The 26727-nt window shown below is 45.4% G+C and overlaps 1 protein-coding gene across 14 annotated transcripts in view; it reads left to right on the forward strand.

The window, feature by feature from the left end:
• The window catches only part of LOC144829510 (transcriptional regulator Kaiso-like), a 253207-nt gene that overhangs the window by 145993 nt on the left and 80487 nt on the right, over window positions 1-26727 (forward strand). For 7 of the 14 annotated variants that reach the window (XM_078688726.1, XM_078688724.1, XM_078688722.1 and 4 more), the window contains one exon: window positions 23269-26694. The exons of the other annotated variants lie outside the window; for them this stretch is intronic. In XM_078688726.1, coding sequence (XP_078544852.1) covers window positions 23271-25337 — 2067 coding nt within the window. In that variant the 5' untranslated portion in view covers window positions 23269-23270 and the 3' untranslated portion in view covers window positions 25338-26694. Of the gene's footprint in view, window positions 1-23268; window positions 26695-26727 lie in introns of those variants that run through there. 14 annotated transcript variants of the gene reach the window in all.

The following is a 26727-nucleotide window of genomic DNA, read 5'->3' on the forward strand; positions in this document are numbered from 1 at the left end:
AGTTTAAATCGAATTTGTTGACAGAGGTCCTCCATTCTCCTAGTTCGTCAGTAGAACCTTTGCTCCCATTTAATGATGCCTTAAAGGATCCTATAATGGAAGTTTGGAAAGCCTTTTTCTGCTCCTGCAGTTGCAAAAAGTGTGGCTAGGAGGTATAGAGTGGCTCCTGAGGATCCTGCTTTCTTGTCTTCGCATCCTTCCCCTGAAAGTTTGGTAATTCAGGCCGCTTGCTCTAAGAAGTCGGTTGGGGCTTTTCCGCAGGTGCCTGGCGACAAAGAGGCCAAGAAACAAGATCAGGTCGCGAAGAAGATTTTTTCTTCTTCTAGCATGGCTTTGAAGTCTTCTAACGCCACTTGCCTCATGGGAAGATACATCCATGCTCTTATGGATTCTATAAGTTCTTTGGTTCCTGAGGCTAGTAGAAAGGACTTTGAAGAGGCTTTATCTGACACTCAGGCAGCGGCTCGTCAGGTCATCCAAAGTGGACTTGATACAACAGATTCTGTGGCAAGGATCATGGGCACGGCGGTTGCCACGAGGCGTTCAGCCTGGTTGAAGTCATCTGACTTTTCAGCGGATGTGCAGTCTGCATTATTGGATTTGCCTTTCGATGGCGAGGGGCTTTTTGGGAAGAAGGCAGACGCGGCCTTGGAGAGATTCAAGGACAGCAGGGCAACTGCTAGATCTCTTGGCCTTCAGGTCAGGGGTTCTACGACCAGAAAGTTTAGAGGGTTTGGTCGCTCTTCCTTTCGGTCGTATAGACCTGCTCAGCAGCAACAACAGCAGCAGCAGAATACCTTGTATAGGTCTTACAGAGGGAAGCAGAGAACACGTCCTCGAGGTCGTCAGGTCTCTTCCTCCTCCACCTCCTCCAACCCCCCAGCCACAGAAAAGCAGCCCTAGATCCGCCATTCAGGATCATGTGGGTCCAGTGGGGGGTCGGCTTACCTACTTTCTACGAGATTGGGAATCGGTTACATCAGATCTTTGGGTTCTCAATCGCGTGGAAAATGGGTATGCCCTTCCCTTTCGGGAATTCCCTCCCAATTACCCTCCTTGCCAGGGATATTGCTCAGAGGAACATCTGTTACTCCTACAGGAGGAAGTCCAAACACTTTTGAGAAAAGGTGCGATAGAGGTGGTTCCAGAGCAGGAAAGGGGTCAGGGATGCTACTCCCGGTATTTCCTGATTCCCAAGAAGGATGGCAGGCTTCGTCCGATCCTGGATCTCAGGATCTTGAATTTTTATCTGAAGCAGGAGAAATTCAAGATGCTCACCCTTGCTCAGGTTCTTCAGGCTCTGCTGGAAGAAGACTGGATGGTGTCACTCGACTTGCAGGATGCGTACTTTCATATCCCAATCCTGAAGTCGCACAGGAGGTATCTCCGTTTTACGGTTGGGTCACAACACTACCAGTTTGCGGTCCTTCCGTTTGGACTTACTACTGCACCTCGGGTCTTCACCAAGGTGATAGCAGTGGTGGCGGCGCATCTCAGAAGATCGGGGATTCCGGTATTCCCGTATCTAGACGATTGGCTGATCAAAGCGGAGTCGTCAGAGGTTGTGCTTCATCATCTGCAGGAGACAACCCAGTTGTTGTACAGGTTGGGTTTTTCAATAAATGTACCCAAGTCTCACCTGGTGCCCTCCCAGCGCAACCTGTTCATAGGTGCAGTACTGGACACAACCGTATGTCGTGCATTCCCTCCCCCTCAAAGGATTCGCGACATACAGGAGATGATTCCTTTATTTTACAATGGAGCGGTCGTTCCAGTCCTGAAGGTCCTTCGCCTGCTCGGTCTGATGGCTTCATGCATTTTGTTGGTCAACCATGCACGCTGGCGCATGAGGGCGCTCCAGTGGTGCCTCCGCAAGCAGTGGTATCAGCACAACGGAGATCTCAGGGAGTCAGTGAGGATCTCCAGAGAAGCTGCAGCGGATCTGTCTTGGTGGGGCGTGGAAGGCATTCTGTCCCAAGGAAAGCCTTTTCAACTTCCCCCATCGGTGGCCACGGTGATATCGGATGCATCCACTCTCGGGTGGGGTGCTCATCTGGGGGATCTGGAGGTCAAGGGCCTTTGGTCTCCAGAGGAAAGGTTGCTTCACATCAACCTTCTAGAATTGCGGGCGATACGTTTGGCGCTCAAGGCCTTCCTCCCTTCCCTTCGCGGTCAGTCTGTTCAGGTCCTAACGGACAACACGACCGCGATGTGGTACATCAACAAGCAGGGAGGAGTGGGGTCGCAGTGTCTCTGCAGAGAGGCTCTGCGTCTCTGGTCCTGGGTTCAGGACCATCAGATTTGTCTGATGGCAAATCATCTGGCCGGGGTTCTGAACGTTCGTGCAGACAGTCTCAGTCGGCAGTTCTCTGCCGACCACGAGTGGAGGCTTCACCCGGAGGTGGTTCACGACATCTTTCGGATGTGGGGGACTCCTCGGGTGGACCTGTTCGCCACTCACGAGAATGCGCACTGCATGTCTTTCTGCAGTCTCCAGTATCCGATGCAAGGAGCCTTCGGGGACGCATTTCAGTTGAGTTGGAGAGGTCAACTCCTTTACGCGTTTCCCCCCATACCCTTGATTCCTCGGGTTCTGAGGAAGATTCGCCTAGACCGGGCCCAAGTCATATTGGTCGCCCCGGATTGGCCAAGAAGGGTGTGGTATACGGATCTTCTCCACCTCTCCTCTCACCCGCCGCTCCGTCTCCCTCTCAGGGCAGACCTCCTCTCTCAGATGATGGGGCAGGTTCTACACCCCCACCTCCAGACATTATACCTTCATGCCTGGAGATTGAACGGGGCAACCTGATTTCCTTTTCCCTCCCGCCTGACGTTGTGGATGTCATCTTGTCAGCCAGGCGTGACTCCACTAAGTCCATCTATTCTTATAGATGGGCGAAATTTGTCTCGTGGTGTGGGGAAAGGTCTATTGATCCTTTGAAGGCCCATTTGTCTCACGTTCTCCAGTTTGCCCTTTCTCTGGCTCAGCAGGGTCTTGCTGTTGCCACGGTGAAAGGTTATCTTTCTGCGCTGTCAGCTTTTCTCTGTTTGCCTGACCAGCCTTCTCTTTTTAAGTCACCTGTGGTTTTAAGGTTTTTAAAGGGCCTTATAAATAAGTTTCCTCCTGTCCCTTTTATTGTGCCTCAGTGGGACTTGAATCTGGTCTTGACCTTTTTGATGGGTGCTCCTTTCGAGCCTCTCCACAAATGTCCCTTGAGGCTTCTTACCATTAAAACAGTCTTCCTCGTTGCAATAACCTCGGCAAGGAGGGTAAGTGAGCTTCAAGCTCTTTGTCACAAGCCCCCTTTCTTGTCCATACATGCTGATCGATTGGTTCTCAGGACCAGGGCTGCTTTTCTGCCTAAGGTGGTGACTCCCTTCCACCTAGGGCAGTCCATTACTTTACCTTCCTTCTATCCTCCCCCTCACCCTTCTACGGAGGAAGAGAGACTGCACCGTCTGGACCCTAAGAGGGCGGTGTCCTTTTACTTGGACAGATCCAAGGACTTTCGTTTGGAAGACCAGCTCTTCGTTGGGTTTGCTGGCTGCAAGAAAGGAAGAGCGGTCCATAAAAGAACCTTGTCAAGATGGATCGTCCTCTGCATAAAGATCTGCTACTCTTTGGCCGGTAAGGAACCACCAGAGGGTATAAGGGCTCATTCTACAAGGGCTAAGTCATCAACCTCTGCGTTGGCTAGAGGTGTGCCTGTAGAAGATATTTGTAGAGCGGCAACTTGGTCTTCCCTCCACACTTTCGCGAAGCATTACTGCTTGGATTCCGAAGTGAGGAGGGAGGGTCACTTTGCGCGCTCTGTCCTTCAGGATTTCCTGGTTTAGAAGAGTGGACACCCTCCTCCGGGAGTGGGGACTGCTGTGGGACTCTATTCACAAGGTGAGGAATCCACACGGCAGATGTATCTATCAGAAGAACAAGTTACTTACCTTCGGTAACGCTTTTTCTGGTAGATACTATATCTGCCTGTGGATTCCTCACTGACCCACCCGCCTCCCCGTTGTCCACTCTTCTATGCCAGAGTTACTGTGATGTAATGTATATATATTTTGTTGTCAAGGAAATGTTCCAATTGCTTTCCTGTTTTTGCTTAACACGGTGTGTTTTGCCTTGATTATTGTGTACTATGTATACTTGTATATTTCTACTGTCATTGGTCCGTCCGTGTGCCTCGATGGCACGGAAAAAAGGGCGGAACTGATGTCATCACGCCGGCGTGGGCCTATTATAGGCGTCGGTGACGTCAGCGGAGTCGCGAGCGAGGTCGTGTCTCTATGACGTCAGGAGTCCACGTCGGCGCGAGGCTACGAAAAAAGAATTTCCGAATGTTGCTGACGCAAGGGGTATTCACAAGGTGAGGAATCCACAGGCAGATATAGTATCTACCAGAAAAAGCGTTACCGAAGGTAAGTAACTTGTTCGTTGGCACCGGGGTGGGCGCCCTGCCCAACCCATTACCACTTCTAAGGGACCATGGTCAGAGAAAGTCTTCGCTAGATATGTGGTGGTCAGGTGCAATGGTGTTGGAATAGTACATCCTGTCGATTCGGGTGTGCAACATGTGTACTGGCGAGTAGAAAGAGTATTCCCTGTGTGTCGGGTGCCTCATCCTCCGTACGTCGCATAACCGCCAGCCCTCCGCCCATTTACACCATGCCTTCGCCTGTTTACATACGCCCGTCCCATGCAGAAGAGGGTGCGATCTATCCAGCAGTACATCCATCACAGCATTACAATCCCCACCTATAATCCATGGGTAATTCTCCCACCCCACCAGTGCAGTCGCCCACCCCACCAGTGCAGTCGACAACTTCCATAGGAACATGTCTAGCTCCGAGTTGGGCGCATATATTGAGCCCAGTACTACCATTTGGTCATCCAGGGAGCCCCTGACCATGACGTACCTTCCCTGTTGGTCTACTCTGTTCCGTCAACGGCACCCCATGTCTGATCCATATTGTGGCGCCTCGTGCAAACCCAGAATACTTAGTGGAGAACACCTGACCCCTCAATTTTTTACGCAACTTCCCTACTTCCGACTCAATCAAGTGGCACTCTTGCAGGAACACTATCTGCGCCTTGCGTCTCAACAACTGCGCATGTATTCTGTGCCGCTTCTGAGCAGACCACGGGCCCCTAACATTCCATGTTATTATGGTAAATTTATTCTGTATGTGCAATATGTGACTGAATGCGGCCGCCATGTAGGCAGCGAGTCTAATGTAATGCCGTGCGAGCGCAAGAAAGTGCACCCCGCAGGACCATTACCCTCCCCAACAATCCCCAATGCTCGGTCCGGTCGTAGAACTATACAGGACCACCTAACAAAACAGGAAACAAAGGAACCTGTGTAACATTTATGCAAAGTGTTCGCATACTGGGGTATGTGGCCAAACCTACCCATGCAGCGCAACCCTCTACCCTGAGTTACCTTGGTTTTCAACCAGCCCCCGGGCCGTAATTACAATTGGTACAATGCCTGTGATGGTGTGAATAGCGCGGCAGTATACGTTACTGTTCAGTTGCGTGTCCATAGTACTGTCCATTCTCTTTAGGGAATCAGTCCGTCCGCAGAGGGGAACAGGGCCACACTTCCCTCCGAGCCCGATTTCTGGGTGTCCGCTTCAGATGTATTCTGGTCACCGATCTGTTTTGTGGTACGGAAGGAGGAGACCGCTAGAATCGCCGTCTCCCTGTCGCATCACACCTGTTGGGTCGTTGGACTGAGTTGTGTATTCCTTTTGCGTAGTCGCCTGGAAGCAAGGCGCCCCGCCGCAAGGCCCCCTTGCCTCGTGGACGTCGAGGAATGAGAGTTAGCCAGTGATTGTCTCCCCAGCTCCGTCACCTTCAACCATTCCTCCACGTCTCCTGGGCTTTCGAAGAAATATGTTTTCAGTTCATCAATATCCCTCAACCGCGCTGGGAAGAGGAGAGCGTATTGCAAGTTCAGGTCTCGTAGTTTCTTCTTGACTGATAAGAAGGAGGAGCGTTGTTTCTGTACTAGAAGCGTGTAATCCGGATACAATGAGACTTTGGTGTTTTCAAAGTTAATTTGCGGTATTTCTCTTGACTTATGCAGCAGCACGTCCCGGTACCTGTAGTTCAGCAGCTTAATTATGAGTGGCCTCGGCTGGGCTCCCGGCTTCGGACGGCCCGTGGGTATCCTGTGCGCCCGTTCAATGTAGAAGTGATCAGAAAGGACCTCTGAAAGCACATGGTCCCTGAACCAATCCTCCATGTATCGAGCCGCACCTGCCCCTTCACTTCTCTCCGGCAGACCTATCACGCGGATGTTATTCCTCCGTGCTCTCCCTTCCACATCCTCAACTCGGTCCATGAGGGTGGGTACCTGGGATTGGAGTTGTTTAATATCAGCAGTGTTTTGGTTTTGCTGAGGGGATAAGGCTTTGAGTTCCACTGCATGCTCCTTTACCTTGTCTGCAAGCTTGGCATGATCCGCCCGGAGCAGCGACAGACCAGATGTAAGCGCGCCTATTTGAGCTTCTATGGATTTCCAAGAGTCACGCACTTCTTGTAAAATCTGGTCTAGCTTATCCGTCGCCCCCGCTACGCTAGTAGACGAAGCGCCTCCGGCCTGCTGGGAGCCATCCGACGTCATTGCCGTGTCAGGGACGCAATCCACTCCAGCATCGGTGTCATGTTGTTTGCCCTTCACTCGCCCCATCTCAGCGTGTGCAGTCGCCCTGTTCCGGACAATGGGGGCGGCCTGACCGAGTAGTACTCGCTGCCATCGCCAAAGCAAGCTCGCACAAGACCTGGCCACTTCCTCTGTGCAATGCTCCCCTCCATCAGCACACCGCGTGTTCCGTGGTAGAACTTCACTCCGTTCTGGACCGTAGGACTCCGGTCTGCACCTCTCTGCTCTGTAGCATGAACCCTAGTCTCATCACCACGGGTCCGACCAAGCACACAAACAAGGAGGGGGGGGTCCCAGACCCCATGCACCACAGCAGCGCAAAGAAAACGTCCCCCCAGCAGGGCACTCCAGCGCCAGTGCTGATGCTCCATCTGTCCTCACCTCCTCTCTTTGGCAGTTTCACCCCGCTGATCGTGGCGTCAGTCACAAGCGCGTCTCCATGTGCTGACACCTGCGCCCAAGCGGTCCTCCGGTGGCAGTACTTTCTTGGGGGATGGGTGGGGGGGAAAGGTCCCCACCACACCGCTGAGCCTCTGTCACCGGATTCTGTTTTTCCCCCCACTCGCAGCTAACTTCTAGCCACCTCCGTGCTCGGCTCACCCTTCAGCCACAGAGCCCCGCGTAGGCCCAATCCTCGGTGCTTGCGTGGACGCTGAAATCCTCCTGTCAGCAGCTGTGTGCGGCGCCGCTCGGTCAACGCGGCATCCCGCTTCGTAGCTTACGGCAGTGTCCTACCCCAGCTGGGTAACCTCACCTCTGCCGGCCGGGTCGCCCTAGGCCGCACGTTGTCCTGCAGGCCTCAATCGGTACGGTCCGTCCGATCCCCAGACCAGACAGCACCGAAAATCCAAAAGGGACCCGTCTGGCAGCACCAGGTAGCTGCTGCTGTCCGCTGCTTCAAAGGGCGGCAGAGATCACGGTATATGGCGGTTCTTCGGGATATTCTCAGCCAGAGTCCGGAGCTTCTTTAGAAGGCAACCGCAATGTTCGGCAGTTGGCCACACCCCCAAACAGAAAACCATGATAACGGGAAATGTTATAGCTATAATATAAGGTATCTTTAATGAAGTCCAGATTCTCTGGTCATAGTAATAGGAGAATCACAATTCTCCCACAAAGCGTTTCGCTACATCGACTTCACCTCTCCATTGCACAAATATGTCCTCGATATAGCGATCCCACATGACCATGTTTTCTGACCATTTACTCAAAATAGCTCAGTGGAGCACCTGATCATCCCACTATCTATATATCTCTGTTGATCTGACGATGTATCTAGATCTCTCTGCCTCTAGATCTCTCTGCCTCTAGATCTCTCTGCCTCTAGATCTCTCTGCCTCTAGATCTCTCTGCCTCTAGATCTCTCTGCCTCTAGATCTCTCTGCCTCTAGATCTCTCTGCCTCTAGATCTCTATCTTCTCTCTAGATTGCACCCCACCACGCACTGCTGATGACCTCATATACGACATGTTCTAGAACATCACTGATGGCATCTCATATTAAATCATTGATGACATCATCCAAGCTTCAGGTTTCTGCATATTGGGCTAAAAACATACTATGACATTAGAGGCCTGACAGTAAGTATAAAATAGTTTGGTAGAATATCAGCTATTATTACTGCAATCACAGATACAAGTTCCTTAGGTGTAGAAAGCATACTTTATGTGCAACATTTGCCCAACCCCTACGCTTTACAGCTATCATAGTTCACATTCTCAATCAACCACAAATATATATTCTCTCTTGGAGTAAGGTGTTCAATCTGTATACAGCAGTTCAGAAAAAGCCAAGTTCCTAAAAAAAAATAGTGATTGCTCGTTCCAAAACAAATTACCTACTACAGACTGCTTTTATCTGCATCAAACACCTGAAAACTCACTGAAATATTCTTTGAGTAATGAAGTTGATAGCAGTAGAGCACAGTGCTTACTTTAAGGAGAGTTTACTTTATACCACACAGTGACACTTTCATAAACACACCAACGAATATTAAAAAGTATCTTCTAAGAAGCTCACACATACCATCATCGACACTGACAACTTCGACGCAGCCGCCGTCGACGACCCACTGGTACAAGTCGTCGTCACTGTTGTCGTCAGAGGGCTAGAGACGGCATATCATCGTTGGAACAACCGTCGACGCTCCCGTTGACGATTTAGCATGTTTTTTAGTGGAAACAGGCGTAACAGGAGCCGTGGTCGCCTGAGAGTCCGATCTCGAGGGCGTAGGCGTAGCAGGAAGAGGTAGAGACACAACAGGAGCCTTCTGAAGTTGAAGTTTCCTCTTCTTCAGGAATGGATATGGCAAATCCTGCACACTGCTACGTTTAGAAGTGGCTCTAGACACACCTGACGCAAGGCTTTCTGCATCAGAAAGAGGCGAATCCTTATCCTTCAACCTCGGCAACCACAGAAGGAGACACCCTTCCCTGTCCTTAAGGGTCTTGGTGGAGAAAGTCCTGCAAATTTTACATTTGCCTACCTCATGCTCTGGATAGAGGAAGTAAATACACTTCTTGTGAGGGTCTTCTGAGAAGAGTCAATTTCCCACAAGAAGCACATGGACGAAACAAAGACTTCTTACTTGAAGATATCCCAAAAACTGTAGAAATCCACAAAGAAGTAGAAAACTGAGCAAGGCTCAGGGAGACTCCCTTCACACGACGTGCGGTAGAAAATCTAAGGGCCTGAGCCTCTGAGAAGGTTCTAGAGGGGTGCTTGCGCCTGATTGGCTGTAGTTTGGACTGGCATAATGACATGGATATGCTATGAAAGTTTTTTTTCTTCTAATATATTCCTGTGTGTTAATGCTAACCTTGGTACTTAGAAGTATTTTTGGTATCAGAATGTATGTACTTTTGTTTTTATATACATATATTATTAGTTTTATTGCTATTTTATTTACCGTGGGGCTCCCACTTCGACGACGGGAAATTTTCAAGCATGTGAATCTATGAAAGACACCAATACTAGAGAACCACAGTTTACAGGTAAGTAACAATAGTTCTTCTAAAGCAAAAACTGCTCAATGTTGGGATTTTCCTGTAGGGACATGTGCATTACCGCCACGTAAATGGTTACACTGCCTGTAAAATTGCTTTGCTGGATAATGCACCTGCTGCAAAAATGTTAGTAGAAGGTCACAATTGTTTAATATGTGGTCCACGTGAATTTAACTCCTGCAAATGTTGCGATGTTGTGTATCTGCTCGTCTGAGTGTCCAGCTATCTTCATAAAAAAGTAGAAACTTCTTACCATGTGGGAGAAAAGTGGGGAAGGCCCTTTTTTCCATGTGAAAAGTTTCTATGCAAGATAGCTAGCAGGTATTCGTAAATCTTAATTATTATCTTGGTATTACACTGTCATTTGGAGACAATAGTGAATTCTGATCTTTTATAATATTGGATATGTCTTGACACACAGACCTGATGGTTCTCATGCATAGAAGCATTTTACTTTTTCAAAAAGTATGTTTCACAACTTTCCTGCCGCAAATGAAACATTGTGCCCTTCATTTATATGACGGGCTGCGATGTAGCGGTAATCCTGCAAATGACACGTATTGTTAAAATGTATAAAGTTTTCTGAGAAGCCTTCATACAATCTAATTAGAGAACGCATACCTTTTCTCATGGAAAAAAAGTTGAAAAATACCATTTGCAGTTCCAGCTCTCCCTAATATGAAAAAATAAATGTGCATAAATACTGGAAATAAATAGGGATAAATACAGATGAAAATGTTAAAAAAATAAAAAAAAAACTTTAAAAAAAAACTGGGATTCTTATTTATATTGCAAAGCTTAAAAATACACTGAAGAAACCTACGGTTAAAGTTATATAATAGATTGAAATGTCAGTTAAAGCATAATTTTATTTAATTAAAAACACTGAAATTAACCAGTTATTGGTTAACTGAAGTAACTCTAATTGGTATCATGACGGAACTATGACTCACATCCTTGTCCTGCACTGCTTAATGCCTCAAATATTACATCACTCTTGACCTATTTAATGACCGCATTAATAATATCACTGATGAAATCTGGAATTACATAATTTATGACAAGACTGTGCATGGCGAAATTGCACGTTATAGTTACTTCAGTTAACTGGTGAATTCCAGTGTTTTCTTTTTCAAATGTTCTGTTCTAAATTATATTCTTTTTTCAACAAATAAAAAAATTTAGCACCTCCCACCCTTCATGATTAGCTTGCTGCCCCAGCCTCTCCCAGACAGCTATCATTATTAACTTGCTGCCAACTTGCTGCCAACACACCCTCCCACCACCATTTGTCAGCTCTCTGCTCCAGCCGCTCTCACCCATCCTCTGATGGCAGCTTTCTGCTCCAGCCTCTCCTGCCTACCTTCAGTTGTTCGCTTACAGCCCCAGACCATCCTGCACCCCCTTCATTGTGAGCTTGCTCCCTCAACCACTTCCGCCCACCCTCCCATGCCTATCTGCTTTTAGAGACCCATCCACCCACCATCCTTATTCAGCAAAGTGCCCCACCAACCCTCTGTTGTCATCTTGATTTTCCAGTGCTTTCCGCCTACCCTCAATTTTCAGCTTGCTTCCCCTCCCGCCCACCCTTTGTTCTCCTTGTGCTTCTCCATTGCTCTTTGTCCTCTCCTCCACCCGTGTCCTCCTCTCTCGCCCTCTCTCCCTCCATGTTGCCCCTCCCCCAACCCATTCCCCTGTTTATACATTTTTTAAACGCTTTAGCACTGGCCATCTCTTTGCATTTTATTTGTAATTGTTTTTTAGCCATGCGCACAGAAGCTGCGCTGTTGTACAAAACGGCAGTAAAACATTACCTAAACTAATTCACTCTCATAGGCGAGACTTGTTGACTTTGCCAGTGCTTGATTCATTATTACTGAAGACTTAACTGTTCGGCCAGGCGCTCCTCGGAAAGTCTGTGAGCTCAGCTTGCATTATTGACTAGTTTCAGTATAAAAAGTGTACACCTGTTTACAGAATTTAAAGTTTTCAGCTTTTTAGGTCTCGCCTAGCGGTGCAGCGCGCATGCTCTCTGCGGGTCATATTGTGGTAGAGGAGATTTCAGAAGAGGATTTGAAGCCCCGTCCATTATTTTCACTGGCTGGCGTCATTGTTTATGCTAAACGCTGACCTCCGTCCATCATCCCCTTTTGTATAGCGACCTTCGATTGTTGCCACCCTGTCTCCTTTTGGGACGGCCCATCCGGACTGGATTGTTTGCTTGACGGCTGGTGTGAGGGTATTTCTTATCTAAAGGAGGCGTGTAGTGACGGATCATGTTTCCGAAGTCGTGTTTTTAAAGGCTGCTGTGTTTGCTTTTCCAGTTCACTGGAGCCGTGCATGTATGGGCTGGTTTCTGACAGAGACTGAGAGTGCGAGGGAGAGTAGGCGGCAGTATCGGGCTCTAGCGAAGTTTTGCAAGCTCAGTTTTCAGCAGCCGCGCCGCACAGAGCTCGCTTCTCCCCGGCTAGGACTGCCCCTGTGACTTGTTCTTTCACTGCGTTTTATTCGGCCACAAAGCCTCCATTAGTCTGTGCGTTTACCTCCGGTGCTGTGTCCCAGACCGATCCTTTATACTTCTGAAGCTGAAATTACATTTTGTGGACATCGCAAAAAGCACGCAGCTATGTGCATCCAACAAACCAATGCTAAAATCTATCGAATTACAGTGGTGTTTCTAAATAAGCAGACATTCACTGAAGGCACTGGCTTCTTAATAGTTTACGTAAGCAACCGTGCGGCAATTGCACAGTGACTATAACCCACGCAGTTTACAAGCGGCTTCCAAATGTAAACGTTGTAGGGGGAATCTGTCTGCCGATAATGAAACAAGCTGCAGCTGTTTGCTCTCCAACATATTTAAATTACATATTCCGCACCAAACAGGACGCATCGCTAAGGCTACAGGCTCCTTTGTTTACCATTTAGGGGCGGCCCTGCGTGTGGGGGTGGACTTGGGAAAGGGGGAGGGTCTATAGTAGACACAGGAGGGAGATCCGCCGGACACAAGGAAGGCAGGACCTGGTCTGGGGTTTGAGAGACGAGGATCTGTAAGGACACAGTCACCCGTCCCTACCAGTAATGAGTGTGGCGCCCGATAGGGACACCGCGCTCACTTTATTTATTTATATTTAACTCAGCCCTTTATTTTTGTAGGTTCGACAAAGAGTACTGCATACTTAATCCTGTTTACAGTTCTATGTATAATTCCCACCCCTCCCCCTCTCACAGAGTTGCCGTTCACTTATTTGTGTGCTCACACGCGGTGCACCCCTCGTCCCCCCACTCTGTGCCCCTGCCTCTGTGTCCTATTTGGACAGTCCACTGTTGTCTCTGCACCAAACTCTGGGGCTATGGGGGTGGGCAGTGTTCTGCTTCCTAGCGCTGTGTAGCGGCTGGTGCCGAGGCACACCCAGAGGTCATTGCATTCTTCCAGGGAAAGAGCAGCAGAGCGTGCCTCGCTGTTGCACTGTTTACCTTGGGCAAAATGGTGCGTGCTGGTCTTCGGATCTGGTAACTCTCACCACGGGGGAACAGTGCTATAGCTGCAGCACTGGGCAACGTGAGTAACAGCGATGGGAGTTCTGGCGCTGGGGTGTATCCTGAAGGAACAGGCGGCAGTGCCACTATCACTGCTGTGTATACCAAGTGTGCGACTCTGCTGCTCTTTTGTGTGTACATAGTTGGGGGTTGGTGTTTCTGTACTGCTATTCAATGTGCACCTAGTGTGTGTTTGTGTGTGTGTGTGTGCTGCTGTTCTGTGTGCACCAAGTGTGTGTGTGCCGCTGTTCTGTGTGCACCTAGTGTGAGTTGGTGTGTCTGTGCTGCTATTCTGGGTGTACCTAGTGCGGGTTTGTGTGTCTGTGCTGTTGCTTGTCCTGTTTAACTGTGTAACCAGTATGTATGTGTGTGTGCTGCTTCTTGTCCTAAAGCGAGGGTTACAATCCATAAAACTGGAGTATGCGAAAGGAGAAAAATCATGTGCTTAAATATGGGGTTTAAGGAGAGCAATGCAATAGGTCTCTTTCATTTATAGCGAGACGGTCGGGATATCATCCATACTGACTCCTGACTGGTGTATGGCCGTAGAGCAGGAAGCACAGGGTGCTATTTATCAATCATATGACAGCTAAGTTAATTAAGAATAGAACTCCCGAAATAAAGTAAAACATCTTTACTTACCAAGATGCTGTTCAGAAAGACAGCAGTGCCGAGAATAGAGACTGTTAACCCTTTGTATATTAGATTCTTGGGATCTTCTCTGGTCTCAAGTCTGATAGTCCTTTTTGCTTGGAAGATTGAGGACGATGCAGTGTTTCTTAACTGATGTGCTGAATTAATTAATTCGCCAATCACGTGGGCCAGGACTTGTAGCAATAGACTCCTACCGTCGTCCTGCCCCTCGGAGATGCTGCATGTTATGAATATTTCTAAGGCTGCTTTTTTGGGGGCTGTGTGGTTACAACATCAGTGGCGAGGGCTTGCAAACGTGGCGGTGCGCAGGAGGCTCTCTCTGCTTCAGGCACGGGTCCACACTTACCACACTGTATACGGCATGCTGTTGGCTGCTCACACTGCCCCTTCTGCCCGCCCGCACTGTAAGTCCATACCACTGGTGCTGCTATAACATTCTTATATTAATGTATTGGTATTGCATAGGAAAAGTCAGCCAAGGCAACCCGGTGCAGAAAGGAGAGGGACACACACACACTTACACACACTACTCCACAACCTAACACACAGTTACATTCTCACACACACACACTAGTACACAATTAAGATTACGCAGATATTACACACACAGAAACACAGGCACACACACACTCACATATACAAAAATAAATACTCGCATATATACCAAAATCACCCCCTCCAAGAACACAAATACACATAAGCACGTACCCAGACACACACACACACACACACACACACACACACACACACAAATACATACACCTACCATCTACTACACGCAGATGCACACAAACGTCCTCACACTAACACACACATTCAGTGATACACAAGTAGAATGTACATTCATCTGACAGGGCCATATGAGCCGGGGCCGATACATTGAGGGTCGAGGTTGGTCTGCGTTTCTGACAGAGATTGAAGAAATGATCAAGACTTTGAGCTATTGACATTGTAAATGATGATGCCTTTTATTAAGTTTTAATTAGCAAAACAGATAGATAAAAGGCATTGTCATTTACAATTCCAATAGCTTAACACCATCAGTGCTGCAGCAATTCCCCCTCTGTGCTGCAGCTGATTTATTCCCATTTTTCATGACGAGCTCAGCTCGTCATGAGCACACGAGCAGTGTACTGCATGATGAGCTGAGCTCGTCATGAGCATCGAAGGGGTTAAACTCACGCTAATGCTATTGGCATTGTAAATGACAACACGTTTTATTTTTGTTTCAAAAAGAAAACCAAAAATAAGACATTGTCATTTACAATGCCGATATCTCAAAATCTCGCAATTTGAAGACCTATTGCATTGCAAATGCTTGTTTATGTTTCGAGAGGATCCCGTGATTATATGCACATACATGCAGAAGCATGAAATTGATTGCTTTCAAAACGCAATGCATGCCAAAAAAATCCGAACTAAAAAGTTTTGCTCAATTATTGTGCAAATTTAGAAACCATTTATCTGAAGCATCATGTAGGGTAAACATGGAAAAATGTTGAATGACCACCATGGGCAGCATGAAAATACATTAGGAACACCATTTAACTAAGTAAGTCATGAAAGTGCATCTTTAAGTGTATGTCATTGCACTTGTCCAGATTCACATACTTCAAAAATTCACAAATTTATAGAATTAAGCTTGAAAACTACTCATACCAAACTTTTGTGATTTCCACTTTTACCGGAGCCAATGAACACATGGACTTGCTAATGCACGATTCTGCTAAGCAATTGAAAATTCACTTTCCTTATGCACCTTTTCCCACTATGAAAAAGTTTTACTCCTGGTCAGTAGTAATTTCCTCCCTTTTTCAGAGTGCCACCCTGTCCACTTGCAGACCCCCTCTGTAAATTTGTGGAAAAGGGGCAAAATCACAGCTTTTCTCGAATCCAAACTTGGCAAAACAGAGAGACTGTTATCAGAGCTATGATATGAGAAGATGGTTATAATGTGTAACACCTGCATGACACAAAAGGGAAAAGTGCATTTCTTTTATAGAACGTCTGAAACCATCTCACCTTTCGAAAGAGTAGATATTTTATAAATTCCACACTATTGTAACAGCATTTGTCAAGTAAACCTCTCTTATCTGTGATATTTCTCACTTTTCTATCTTCTCGGTCTTTGCTCCTCTCTCATCTTTCTTGTTTTATGCTTCCCTTCTCATCTGGTATGGGCAAGTGGACCTGGAAGGAGTTCACAATGACCCCTGATTCCCCTTCTTGCCCTCTAGTAATGGAGAATTGGCTTCGGTTTGTGAAAAAACAAGAGTTCGACCTCCTGCAAGCATACATCTGCCCATGGTTTGGGTTTAAGCTTCAAAACATTCATTGTTGAAGTAGCTTTTTTTGCTGCAGGTTAATATAAAAGTGAGCTGAACGCTTGGTGCATGGTTTTTATCCATTTGCCTGTGAAGCTGTGATGGAGATTTGCCACATTTCCTAGATTGGTTTCTTTGGACCATTGCACTTTGCTACTTTCTCTTCCTTGATGATTACATGATTTTTTGTGAGCATTACATTGGGATGATAAATTCTGCAATATGGAACTGTATCTGTTTTTCTTTTCTTGTTTGAGTCCAGTAGATGTAAACACTGTTCCGTTTTTCTGTCAACGCCCTTGGCCACTATCTAACTCAAGGGCCTCCTTCTATCTTGTAACAACCTACTGAGAAGACACGATTTCTTACACCATTAAAGCTCTCTGAAGCTCCCTAAATGAAAATGCATGGCATGTGGAGGATGAAGGAGCACCTTGTGTATATATTGATATAATATGGGATAGATCTCTAACCGCAGATTTTTGACGTTGTGAATTTTCACAGGCGCCAGACTGGATTCAGAAGATTTTCATAGCAGCTGTCTTACACTGATCGGAAGGTCGCCTCCTTCCTCTGTCAGTTCTGACAGTGTTTTTTTTCCCCTTCAAATTCTTCCAGTGTGGTAGGGACATGTCCTCTCCTAAAAAGACATGGTCCAAACCATATAAGGACTGCCATGAGCAGATGCCAGTGATTGACCCCCTGGAGGTCTGGCTCAGATGTCTCGTCTCCAAGCATGACTCCAAGCCCTTTCATCGAAGAGTGAAGAAGAAACAAAGTCACCTACGACCCCACAGCCAAGCCTTACCTTGCGGAACACCGAGAAAACTCAAAAACTGGATGGTGTTGGTGAATTTAATGGCACAGAGCGTTGCCGACACCGCTCTCTTGACCAGTCTTTGTTGAAGTCCTAGTTGCTGTGAGTCCAAGAGTTGCAAATAGTCCAAACTCTTCTCCATTTTGTTACACCACTCCCCCACTCCCCCCCTTCTCCCACCCCCTTTCAAAGTCTCACGTTGTGCTAGTTACCTCTAGGTTGCAAGTTCTGTCTTGGACTCAAACTGATTCCAGCCCTGATTCCATTGCTCCTTGACTTCCCTGGTTCTGCAGCAACTCTCAACAAATTTGGGAGTTCCGAGAGGCCATGAGTCACATATTTTTCTACTGTACCAAATCCCTCCAGAGCGCCTCTGAGCCCTAAGGATCCGAGGTGGCTGCCAGAAGGTCTCCTGCCAGCGGATCCACCCCAGATGCTGACTGTGCCACTAAACCTCACTCCGAGGTCAGTTTCGGCTTTGAGCTCAATGCTTCACCCAGAACCAGGCAAGAACGTCTACTGACCTTCAACGAGGCATTAACACACTGTTGCCAAAACCAGGATCTTGCCCGTCCGTAACTAGGCAGTTTGCATTGGAGCACAGACCTATGCCTTGCTAACCTGCCTTCCTCCTTCAACACCCTCTGTTGACTGCCTAGTGGTGCAATCCTCCACCAGCTGAATAAACCCCAATGCATTTCTGACCGCCCTGCCAGATAGAATGGCGACCAGTGCAAAGATAATATTTTCATCTGTCGCGTTAGCTGTCTCCTAGGGAGGTAGTTGCATGCGCTGTGGGTCAAGGTGGCAGACATCTTGCCAGCCATCCCCCAAGTTGTTCGGTGGAACCGTGAGCCTTTATTTCAAGATGGCCAAGACCCAATCGCCTGGTGGGAGGTCGTATTGCCTTTCTCCCCGTGGAGCATCACATCCGACCAGTGGAACACAGTTATTCCCTACTCTTCATGTCATATCCCTTGGATTTGCCACCCGCACCACATCACCTCCTGGAGGACTACTTGTCCATACTCTGGAGAAGTTTTAGCTCTCTTAGTCAAGGGGGTGGTAGCAGAGATTGGGACTGGCTGTTACTCCCATTCCTAGTGCTGATGGAGGCCTGTATCCCATCCGTGATCTTTATCCTATGAACTTTTTCCTCCAGAAGGGCAAGTTCACAATGCTCCTCCTAGCCCAAGTTCTGACTGCCCTGATCCAAGTGACTGGATGGTGGCCGTGGATTTGCAGGGCTCCTATTTTCACATCACTGTCCCCATCCTGCAGTCTCTCAGATGTTACTTTCAGTTTCAGGTAGTCCAAAATCACTTTACGTTCTCGGTGGCCTTACCAGGTGTTTATTAGGGTGATGGTGGTAGATGCATCCCATCTGCGGAGGTTAGGAATACCAGACTTCCCACACATCGATAACTGGTTGCTGAAAGTAGGTTCACCTCAAACAGTCGTAAACCACCTCCATACGACATGTTGACATAGTTGCGCTTTTCCATCGACGTGCCGAAGACCTGCCTGATTCCTTCACAGCAGCTCCCCTTTATCAGTCATTCTGGGAACGGTGCGCATCCAAGCCTTCCCTCCCCTATCGAGTCAAGGACATTCAGGCTATGACCTCAATATTTCAACCTTTGACCTGTATCTCGGTGAGAGTGGCTGTTCGGCTTCTTGGCATCCTGCTTGTGGACCACGCCAGATGGCAATGCAGGCTCTTCAGTGACATCTCAAATCTTAGAGGGCTCAGCACAAAGGTATCCTTTCAGGCTCCACCCAGGTTTCAGAGGAGACCGTTAAAAATCTGCAGTAGTGGCTGGAAAAAAAATTGGACTGGCGGCAGACCCCTCCCATAGCGAACTGTTTGTGACAGATCCGTTGTGGCTCTGCTGGTGTGGTCATCTGGGATTGTAGGCGATCAGAGGACTCCGGTCTCCAAAGGAGACCCTTCTACAAATCAACTTGTTGAAGTTGCAGGAGATTTGCTTGGCATTGAAGGCGTTCCTTCTGACCATCTGGCAGAACATGTATAGATTCTCATAAACCACACGACTGCCGTGTGGCACAGCAATAAACAGGGTGACATGGGTCCTCTGCCAGGACCTCTTCTCTGCAAGTGGGTGGCTGACTGAATGCTCAGGACATCTCTGATCACCCAACATCTGGCAGGATCTTTAAACACCAGGGTGAACGAACTCATTAAACACTACAGCGGGTCGGCACACCTTACAAGGCGGACCTCTGACCTTTTGCATGAAACCATAGCACAGCTGTTCCATTTGTAGCGGGCTACCCGAGACTCAGTAAACACAAAAGAGGGCCGCTGGAGTTAGCGCGATAGCAGCATTACTGCGCGTGTTCCAGAGGCTCATTTGTGTTTACTCATAGCCTCAGTGATGTCACAAACCCGGCAGGAAGAAAGGCACTTTTAAAGTCAGCTGTTAAGCATTCAAAGCTGACTTTTACCGGGCCTTTCAGAGAGCTTCTTGCTCCCTTTGCAGACTGTCGTTGCCGCAGCCTGCTCTTTACCACGCTGCCCGCATACTGAACTCGTCACTCTGAACTCTCTCTCTGCCACCATTGAGGTCGGCAGCAGGGGGCCTCTTGTGGATCGCGCCTGCACGCTCCCTTCCTCGCCGCCCGCAGACCAGCTTCTTTGCCACCCTATTGGGTGCCAGTCTGCCTTCCTTTCAGATCCTCCTTTAGGTCAGTTATGGACTGTTTTTTTGGTTGTTTGTGGGCCTCATTCACAGTCTGATGGGCAAGATTTTACTATTGATTTCCCTGATATTAACGCTAGCATTGCTTGAATCAAACTGAAATCCATGGAGGCTTCCATACCATGCAAAAAACGTAGACAGCCTGTCTTTGTAAGATAAAAACCGCCCCAATTTGCTGACATGAGTCACTTTTTTTTAGTTTTCTAATTTACTAAAAGGCCCCACTTTATTTGGGTATTGGGGCCTATTTTGCATCCCAGTATGACCCTGTCGCTCACTCTCTCATTCACTACACGTTTCTTTTCATAGGCCTTTTTAGAGGATTACCTGTACAAGTGTATATATAAACGATCCTACATTGACGTGTAGTTGTTTTTCTCCAAATCTTTGTTTTGATAGGACTGTCTGTTCTGTCACCATCCATGTTGCAATGCTTGCATAGATTCTCCTAAATGGCATTGTCCTGCCATATTGCCTACAAGTGAAGCACTGTGCTCCAGTGGAATACAAAGGAATTTTTCATTCCTCCACATTTCAGATGTGTGGTGCTGGGAAGTGTTTTTATTTGAGTAGCAGGCCACGCTTGCTGGACTTGTATGAAAATAGCGCTGTAGTAAGGGAGAATTTGAGCAGAGGACTATGGACTCGTCTGCTGACCGCTTTTTCTCTCTATTTAAGACCTATTGTCTATAGTAGAATGGACAGTGCGCTAGCCCCTTGCTCATGATCAGATGACTTTCTTTTCTATCCGAGTTACCTGTCCATTTTCAGGCTTTGATCCCCATTCTTCTTTTTTGTCCCGTCACTAGAGCATGCTTTTTTTTTACTGTTTAGATGATTTGTACTACTGTTGATGTGCGATATTTTTGTTTTATTTAGCACTTGAGAGGGAATATTTACTGTCCTTGCTTATCCCTCCCCAAATCACTTTATTTTTTATATTTGTGGATGACCCAGCAGATTCAGTGTACAGTGTCCCCTTACTATCAACATTCCAATCCTCCCCTTTGAATATTTAAAAAAAAAAGTGTGTGTTCAGCATTGGCACAATATTGCCGGGCCACTTGATTATCCACATTTGCAGGGCATTCAGCACATAGACTTTTTTTAATTAACTGTTCTGAAATGGCTAACCGCCACCTTGGAATGGTAAATCAAGAATTCTTAAAAAAATATATATACATCTTTCTATGTTCTCTTCCACGTCTGTACTGTACTGCATACCTGTATATGGGAGCCTACTGGGGATAAAAGCAAGCATTGGCAAAGCCCAATAATGGTTACGTGAGACCTACTGTGTTTGCCAAAGCTGGTTAGGTCTGTTTTGACAGAACAACTATCTTCATAGACCTTTTACGTACAATATACTTTGTTTTTCACCCCTTCCACTGATAATTCCTTTGGACCAACCTCTTTCATGTCCTGGAGTATTTCACTCTCTTCTGAGGGTTTGTGGCTACTGGGGTGTATCTTCTTATGCAGTGTTTGCATTTAACTGCATGAATGACTACTTTACAACTAATACTCTCTGTCTGCCTTCCTCCCCTGTTTAGCATGCTTGGGGCTGAGCGTCCCAACCACCCCTTCTCATTCCTCCCTCTTCCCACATGCCAGATGTTCTTTTTCCTCTTCCCCTGAAAACTCATTCCCCCTGCCTGCCACCCACTCTCGACGCTCCCCCATGTATATATTCCTTCTTCCTCTTGCCCATAGCTCTGATGTATCTCCCTTCTGCCTCTCCATCTTTCCTCTGAGTGCTCCTTGTTCCCACAAAACCCGTCATTCCCTCTTGTTGCCCTGCAGGTTGCTTCAAATAAGTGCTGCTAGTATGGGTAATGATAACTAATGTACTACAGACTCCCTTGCCTTTACTATGGTCTTTTTGTGTGTGTCATATGGTCGGGATGGGATCCTTCCTTATTGTCCTCCTTTTCTTTCTTTTTCTCAAACTAAATAAGCACGGTAACAAAGATACCTTTGCAACCTAACCTACATTTGACATAGAAACAAAAACGCAAATTTCTCAGTGCCAAGGAAGCTCTTTTAATACATTCTCTCAAAAGGATGAGTGTGTTAGAGTTTTTTTTAGATTTGCCCATGGTTCAGCGCCTGCATAGTATTCAAGTGCCACCCCTGAACGTATTCCATCATATTGTGCAATCAGACTTCAAACAGGTACCATGACCTCCAACAACTGCCAACTTGGCATAGCCACTTTGTCTGAGAAAAAGGTCATTATTCAATTAAACTTCTTCTCTTCAGACCCCAAGAAAAATATTTGATTACTGAACCTGTCAAAGCACTTTGCAGTTCAGTACAAAAGCAATATGAACTACGGGCCAGCAGTCGAGCACCTTCCTCTGATATGGCCCAAAATTGTGAGATGAGTTCACTGGTGTAGTTTCGCCATCTTTTCATTCATCTGTGGTCCTAGGATTGTTCTTACTCTTTCTTTTTTTAATTTGGTTGATAAACATGAATCACGATTAACATAATTGTCTTTTGTGACACTAGAATAGAAAAATAATTCAGAATTTTTAAATGTTAGTGATGGTACCTTGCTTGAAGAATTAGACAGCTTCACATTTTCAGAAGATTGCACGTGGATGGCCTATGGTCCATACTAGAACTATTACTTAACTTACATTTCATTTACATGTATCCAGTAGAATGTATAGCTTTGTTGTAGAAATTGCTAATAAAATTGGGATAGCATCAGCATGGAATACTCCAAGAATTGTAAAAGATCTAGGAACATTTAATCTGTTATGACAGAAGCAATGATATTTAAGCTGACAAAATATGAAGCTGTGCACAACATAGAATAGGTTTGTAAAATAGAAATGCAGAAAGAGCAGTAGGTACCATTAGGTTTGTGGAGTGCTTTTTAAATGGTCAGTGTTAATATAAAGTGAGTGGATTATAATCCTCCTGAGAACGACCTTGGTGTAATAGTGTGAAGTGCGATTTACCAGCAAAAATAGACTGATGCTACAATTGCAGACAAAGTCATTACTTACGTCAGTTTTTTGTTTAATCGTCTTAAGTGTTCTGTAAGTATGTCTGTGCATTATACAGCAGTGAGAAAATTAAACGACAGGCCATCCAAACAGATAAAGGGCTGTAGTCTGGTGTTATGAAGAATAATTAATACCACTTAGTTTGAATTAGGTAGCAGTGGTCATAAAGATAGACCCAAATGAGATAATGAATGCTAATGAGAGTTGGTTTAAAAGAAAAACATTACTATTTTGTGTTCATGAAAATATCTAATCAGGAATATCATTACTGTAGGTGCCTCCAAAGTGAGGTGATTACAAGTTTGCCCTTTCAAGTCTCCATGAGAAAGTTATGAGTATGCCTATAGTTGTTTTAAAGAAGACCTGGACATAATGATGCGTGCAAACCCATCCTGCTGTAGAGTTCAATGATTCTGTAGCTTGTGTAAGATAGTATGTATATTATTATGTAAATAATGTAACATTTATTGAATCCAAATCGGTAATGTTCACTTTTTTTTCCTCCGCTTTATAGGCATGGAGAGACGAAAGCTGATTTCAGTCACAGATACCCAGTACTCTGGTGCACTTTTGACGTCTTTAAATGAGCAACGTATGGAAGGAATCTTTTGTGATGTCACTGTAGTCGTGGAGGACAAAAAATTTAGAGCCCACAGAAATATTCTTTCAGCATCAAGCACATACTTTCACCATCTGTTTTCTGTTCCATGTCAAGTTGTGGAACTGAATATTGTTAGAGCTGAGATTTTTGAAGAAATACTTAACTACATTTACAGTTCTAAACTTGTCCGCGTCCGCTCCAATCTCCTGGAAGAGTTGATAAATTCCGGAAAAATATTGGGAGTTAAGTTTATTGCAGACCTTGGAATTCCTTTGTCCCAGGTGAAAAACATGGGAGGTTGTGCCAAGAATAACTGTGTGGAAGCCTCATCTTCTAATTTGAACAAAAATGTCCTTGAAATTGATAAGAGTGCCATAGAGGCCCCTGCGAAAGATGTACTCACTAAAGAGAATGATATAAGTACAGAACCTATTGTACCCAAGGCAGTTGTCACCTCCAATGAATATGTCAAAGGACCAGATAAACCCAGTGAATGTGAGGATAAAGGAAAAGACATTGATGATGATGTCATTTTTTGTTCCGAACTTGTACCACCCAAGTTAACTGGATTAAACAGTATGGAAATAACACCAAAAAGTACCAGCCCAGATGTAGTTGAAGTGCCCACCCAACAGCTGACCAACAGTAGCGCTTCTGCTGAGTCTCCTTCAAAGTCTTCAAGCAACTTGCCTTCAGAGGGTACTATACCAGCACAACCAAGTTCATCTGTCAATATATCAAGCCCTATCCAAAAGCCAGCTAGTGTTGCAACGTTTGGCCCGTTTCAAAATCATGTGATGCCTAGCACATTGCTGCTAAGCCAAAATCCGTTTAATTCATCTGGAACGAACTACCTATCCTGGCAAAACCTTGTTCCTACAACTAATATGGTTGTACAGCAGTTACCAATGAATAGTAACTTTTCAATGAAACCTATAATTATTCCTAATAGCAGTTGCGCCAGTAGCCCCGATTTGTCATTGACCCCTTTTATTCATCGCACAAACATAGAGAAAATGACCGGTTTCAATGCACTAGGACTTCAGAGCCCACAAATGGCAACGTTTACTGAGAAAAAAATCTCCAAACCAGGAGAGTTAAAAATAAAAATTAAAAATATTCATCCTGAAAATGGCAAAGACTGCTTAGTTGATTCAGGAACAGTGTCTCAGCACATCATGGATGGCAAGAAAATCATAACGTTAGATACTCCAACTGATATTGGAGGACTATCCACTGGTTGCAAGGTTTACGCCAACATTGGGGAAGATACATATGACATTGTCATTCCAATTAAGGAGGACCCTGATGAAGACGATGGTGCAGTTGAGCTGCCCCGATCGATTGATGGTTCTCCAGACAGCAAACGTGTGAAAATAAAACATGAAGACCATTATGAGCTCAGTGTAGATGGAAGGGTTTACTATATTTGCATTGTGTGTAAAAGATCCTATGAGGGTCTAACAAGCTTGAAAAGACATTATAATTGTCATTCTTGGGAAAAGAAATATCCTTGTCATTACTGTGAGAAAGTCTTTCCTATGGCAGAATACCGTACAAAGCATGAAATTCTCCACACAGGGGAGAAACGGTATCAGTGCTTGACATGTGGCAAACTGTTTATCAACTATCAAGTTATGTCTTCGCATATCAGGTCAGTCCATAATCTAGACCCTACCAGAGACCCTAAGATTTATCATCTTCACCCATGCAAGACCTTGCCAATTAGACCATATAATTATGCTCACAATGCGAATCCAGATCCTTCAAGCAGTGCTCCTGAGAGGAATGATGCAGGGCTTGTTTATAACGTTGACAAAGTAAAAGAAGAGGTTACTTCAGAGGAAAAAAAGTCAAGCTCACCTCCAAAGCCTATGAATTGGGAAGATGCTTTCGAACCACATGGAGGGCAACACATTCCTAAATCAAGCACATCTGACTGCAGTACAGAATTCGAATTTGTTATACCAGAATCATACTGAACTGCTTAAGAGCTGAAACAAAGCCAACATTTAGATTCATTTTACTTATTCAACATGGATTGCGGAACGATCTTTTTATATATTTTTTTTTTTAAGGGAAATAAAGATTTTGTGCCCCCCACGTCCTCAAACCTAGCTTTTAAATAAGGACATTTTGTTAGTTTGGAAATACAGTAACGTTTACAGAGATTCAGAAGATCCTATCTGAATGAGAAATGTGCTTGTTTTTTCATTCATTCGACTGATGCTGAAACACGTGTTGAAATAGTACAAATTCAATGAAAACTAAAATGGGAGGAAGAGTTAAATTATTGTTCAGATAAAAACTTATGCAACTATTGAGTTCGGAACACGTGTTTCAGACATACTCCCCCATCTTATTAGCACTTTAATGCTGAAACATTGTATCCTAGTAAGACAATATTTTTTATTGGTGTCTGTATTTGGCACTTGTTTTTAATGCGTGTATGAAACGGCTACTCACTCTAACCAAAGTATCAAAACAAATGTTGCAATGAATACATAAGGGCTAGTACGATCAACTTTTTATTTTCGTTCTTGAAAAAAAAAAAATACTCCAGGTTTTAATAGAAAATAAATGAGCTTGCTCATTGATTGAACAACCTTTGTGCATTCACGTGATTGGACATTTGGGCTGCTCTGATTTTTGAGTGTGCAAACATAATTTGGCACTGAGACGTCTAGGCGTAAACAAACATATCTTCAAGCATTGTTTCATGCACCAGGGGTGTGTTAGGACTCCCGCTCAGTGTCTTGTATTAGAAATGCGGTTAGTATGGTGCTTTGGTTGCATATTTATACCATTTTAAGAGGAGGCTTCTTGCTGCTGATTGATACTTGTTAATTTATTAATTTATGTATATGTGAGCAATTTGATCAGCAAAACTGATACTTTGTCTTCTACCATGTATAAAGGCTGTTTAGGCAACCTTTACCCAGAGTCTTAAAGCAGAGGCTTTTTTCATTGGAAAGCCATATAAAGGATAGTGATCTGATTGTTGTTGTTTTTTTTTTACTGAAAAGTAAAAAAAAAAAAACACTTTAGTGTTTTTTATGAAGTGTGGACACGACTTATTTAAGACATCAATATTGCAAATGTTTATTGCACCTGTAAAATATAAAATGAGGAAACTCCCATTTGTAAAAAGTAATGCCTCTTTGTTTTAGAATGTTCATACTGTCATGTAGACTATCATTCCTTCTCTAGTACATTTCTTAAGCTTTTCTAATCGGAATGAAAATGCATAAATATTGTTAGACTGAAGGTGGGTTGTTGGTTTGCTTAGTAATAGTCACATAGAATGTTGGGTAAATAAACCAATAAAACGAAGTAAAATAAGTTTAGGCATTCAGATTTGTCATGTGTTGA

Source organism: Lissotriton helveticus, chromosome 4_1, assembly GCF_964261635.1.
Source record: "Lissotriton helveticus chromosome 4_1, aLisHel1.1, whole genome shotgun sequence".
Classification (NCBI taxonomy): Eukaryota; Metazoa; Chordata; class Amphibia; order Caudata; family Salamandridae; genus Lissotriton; species Lissotriton helveticus.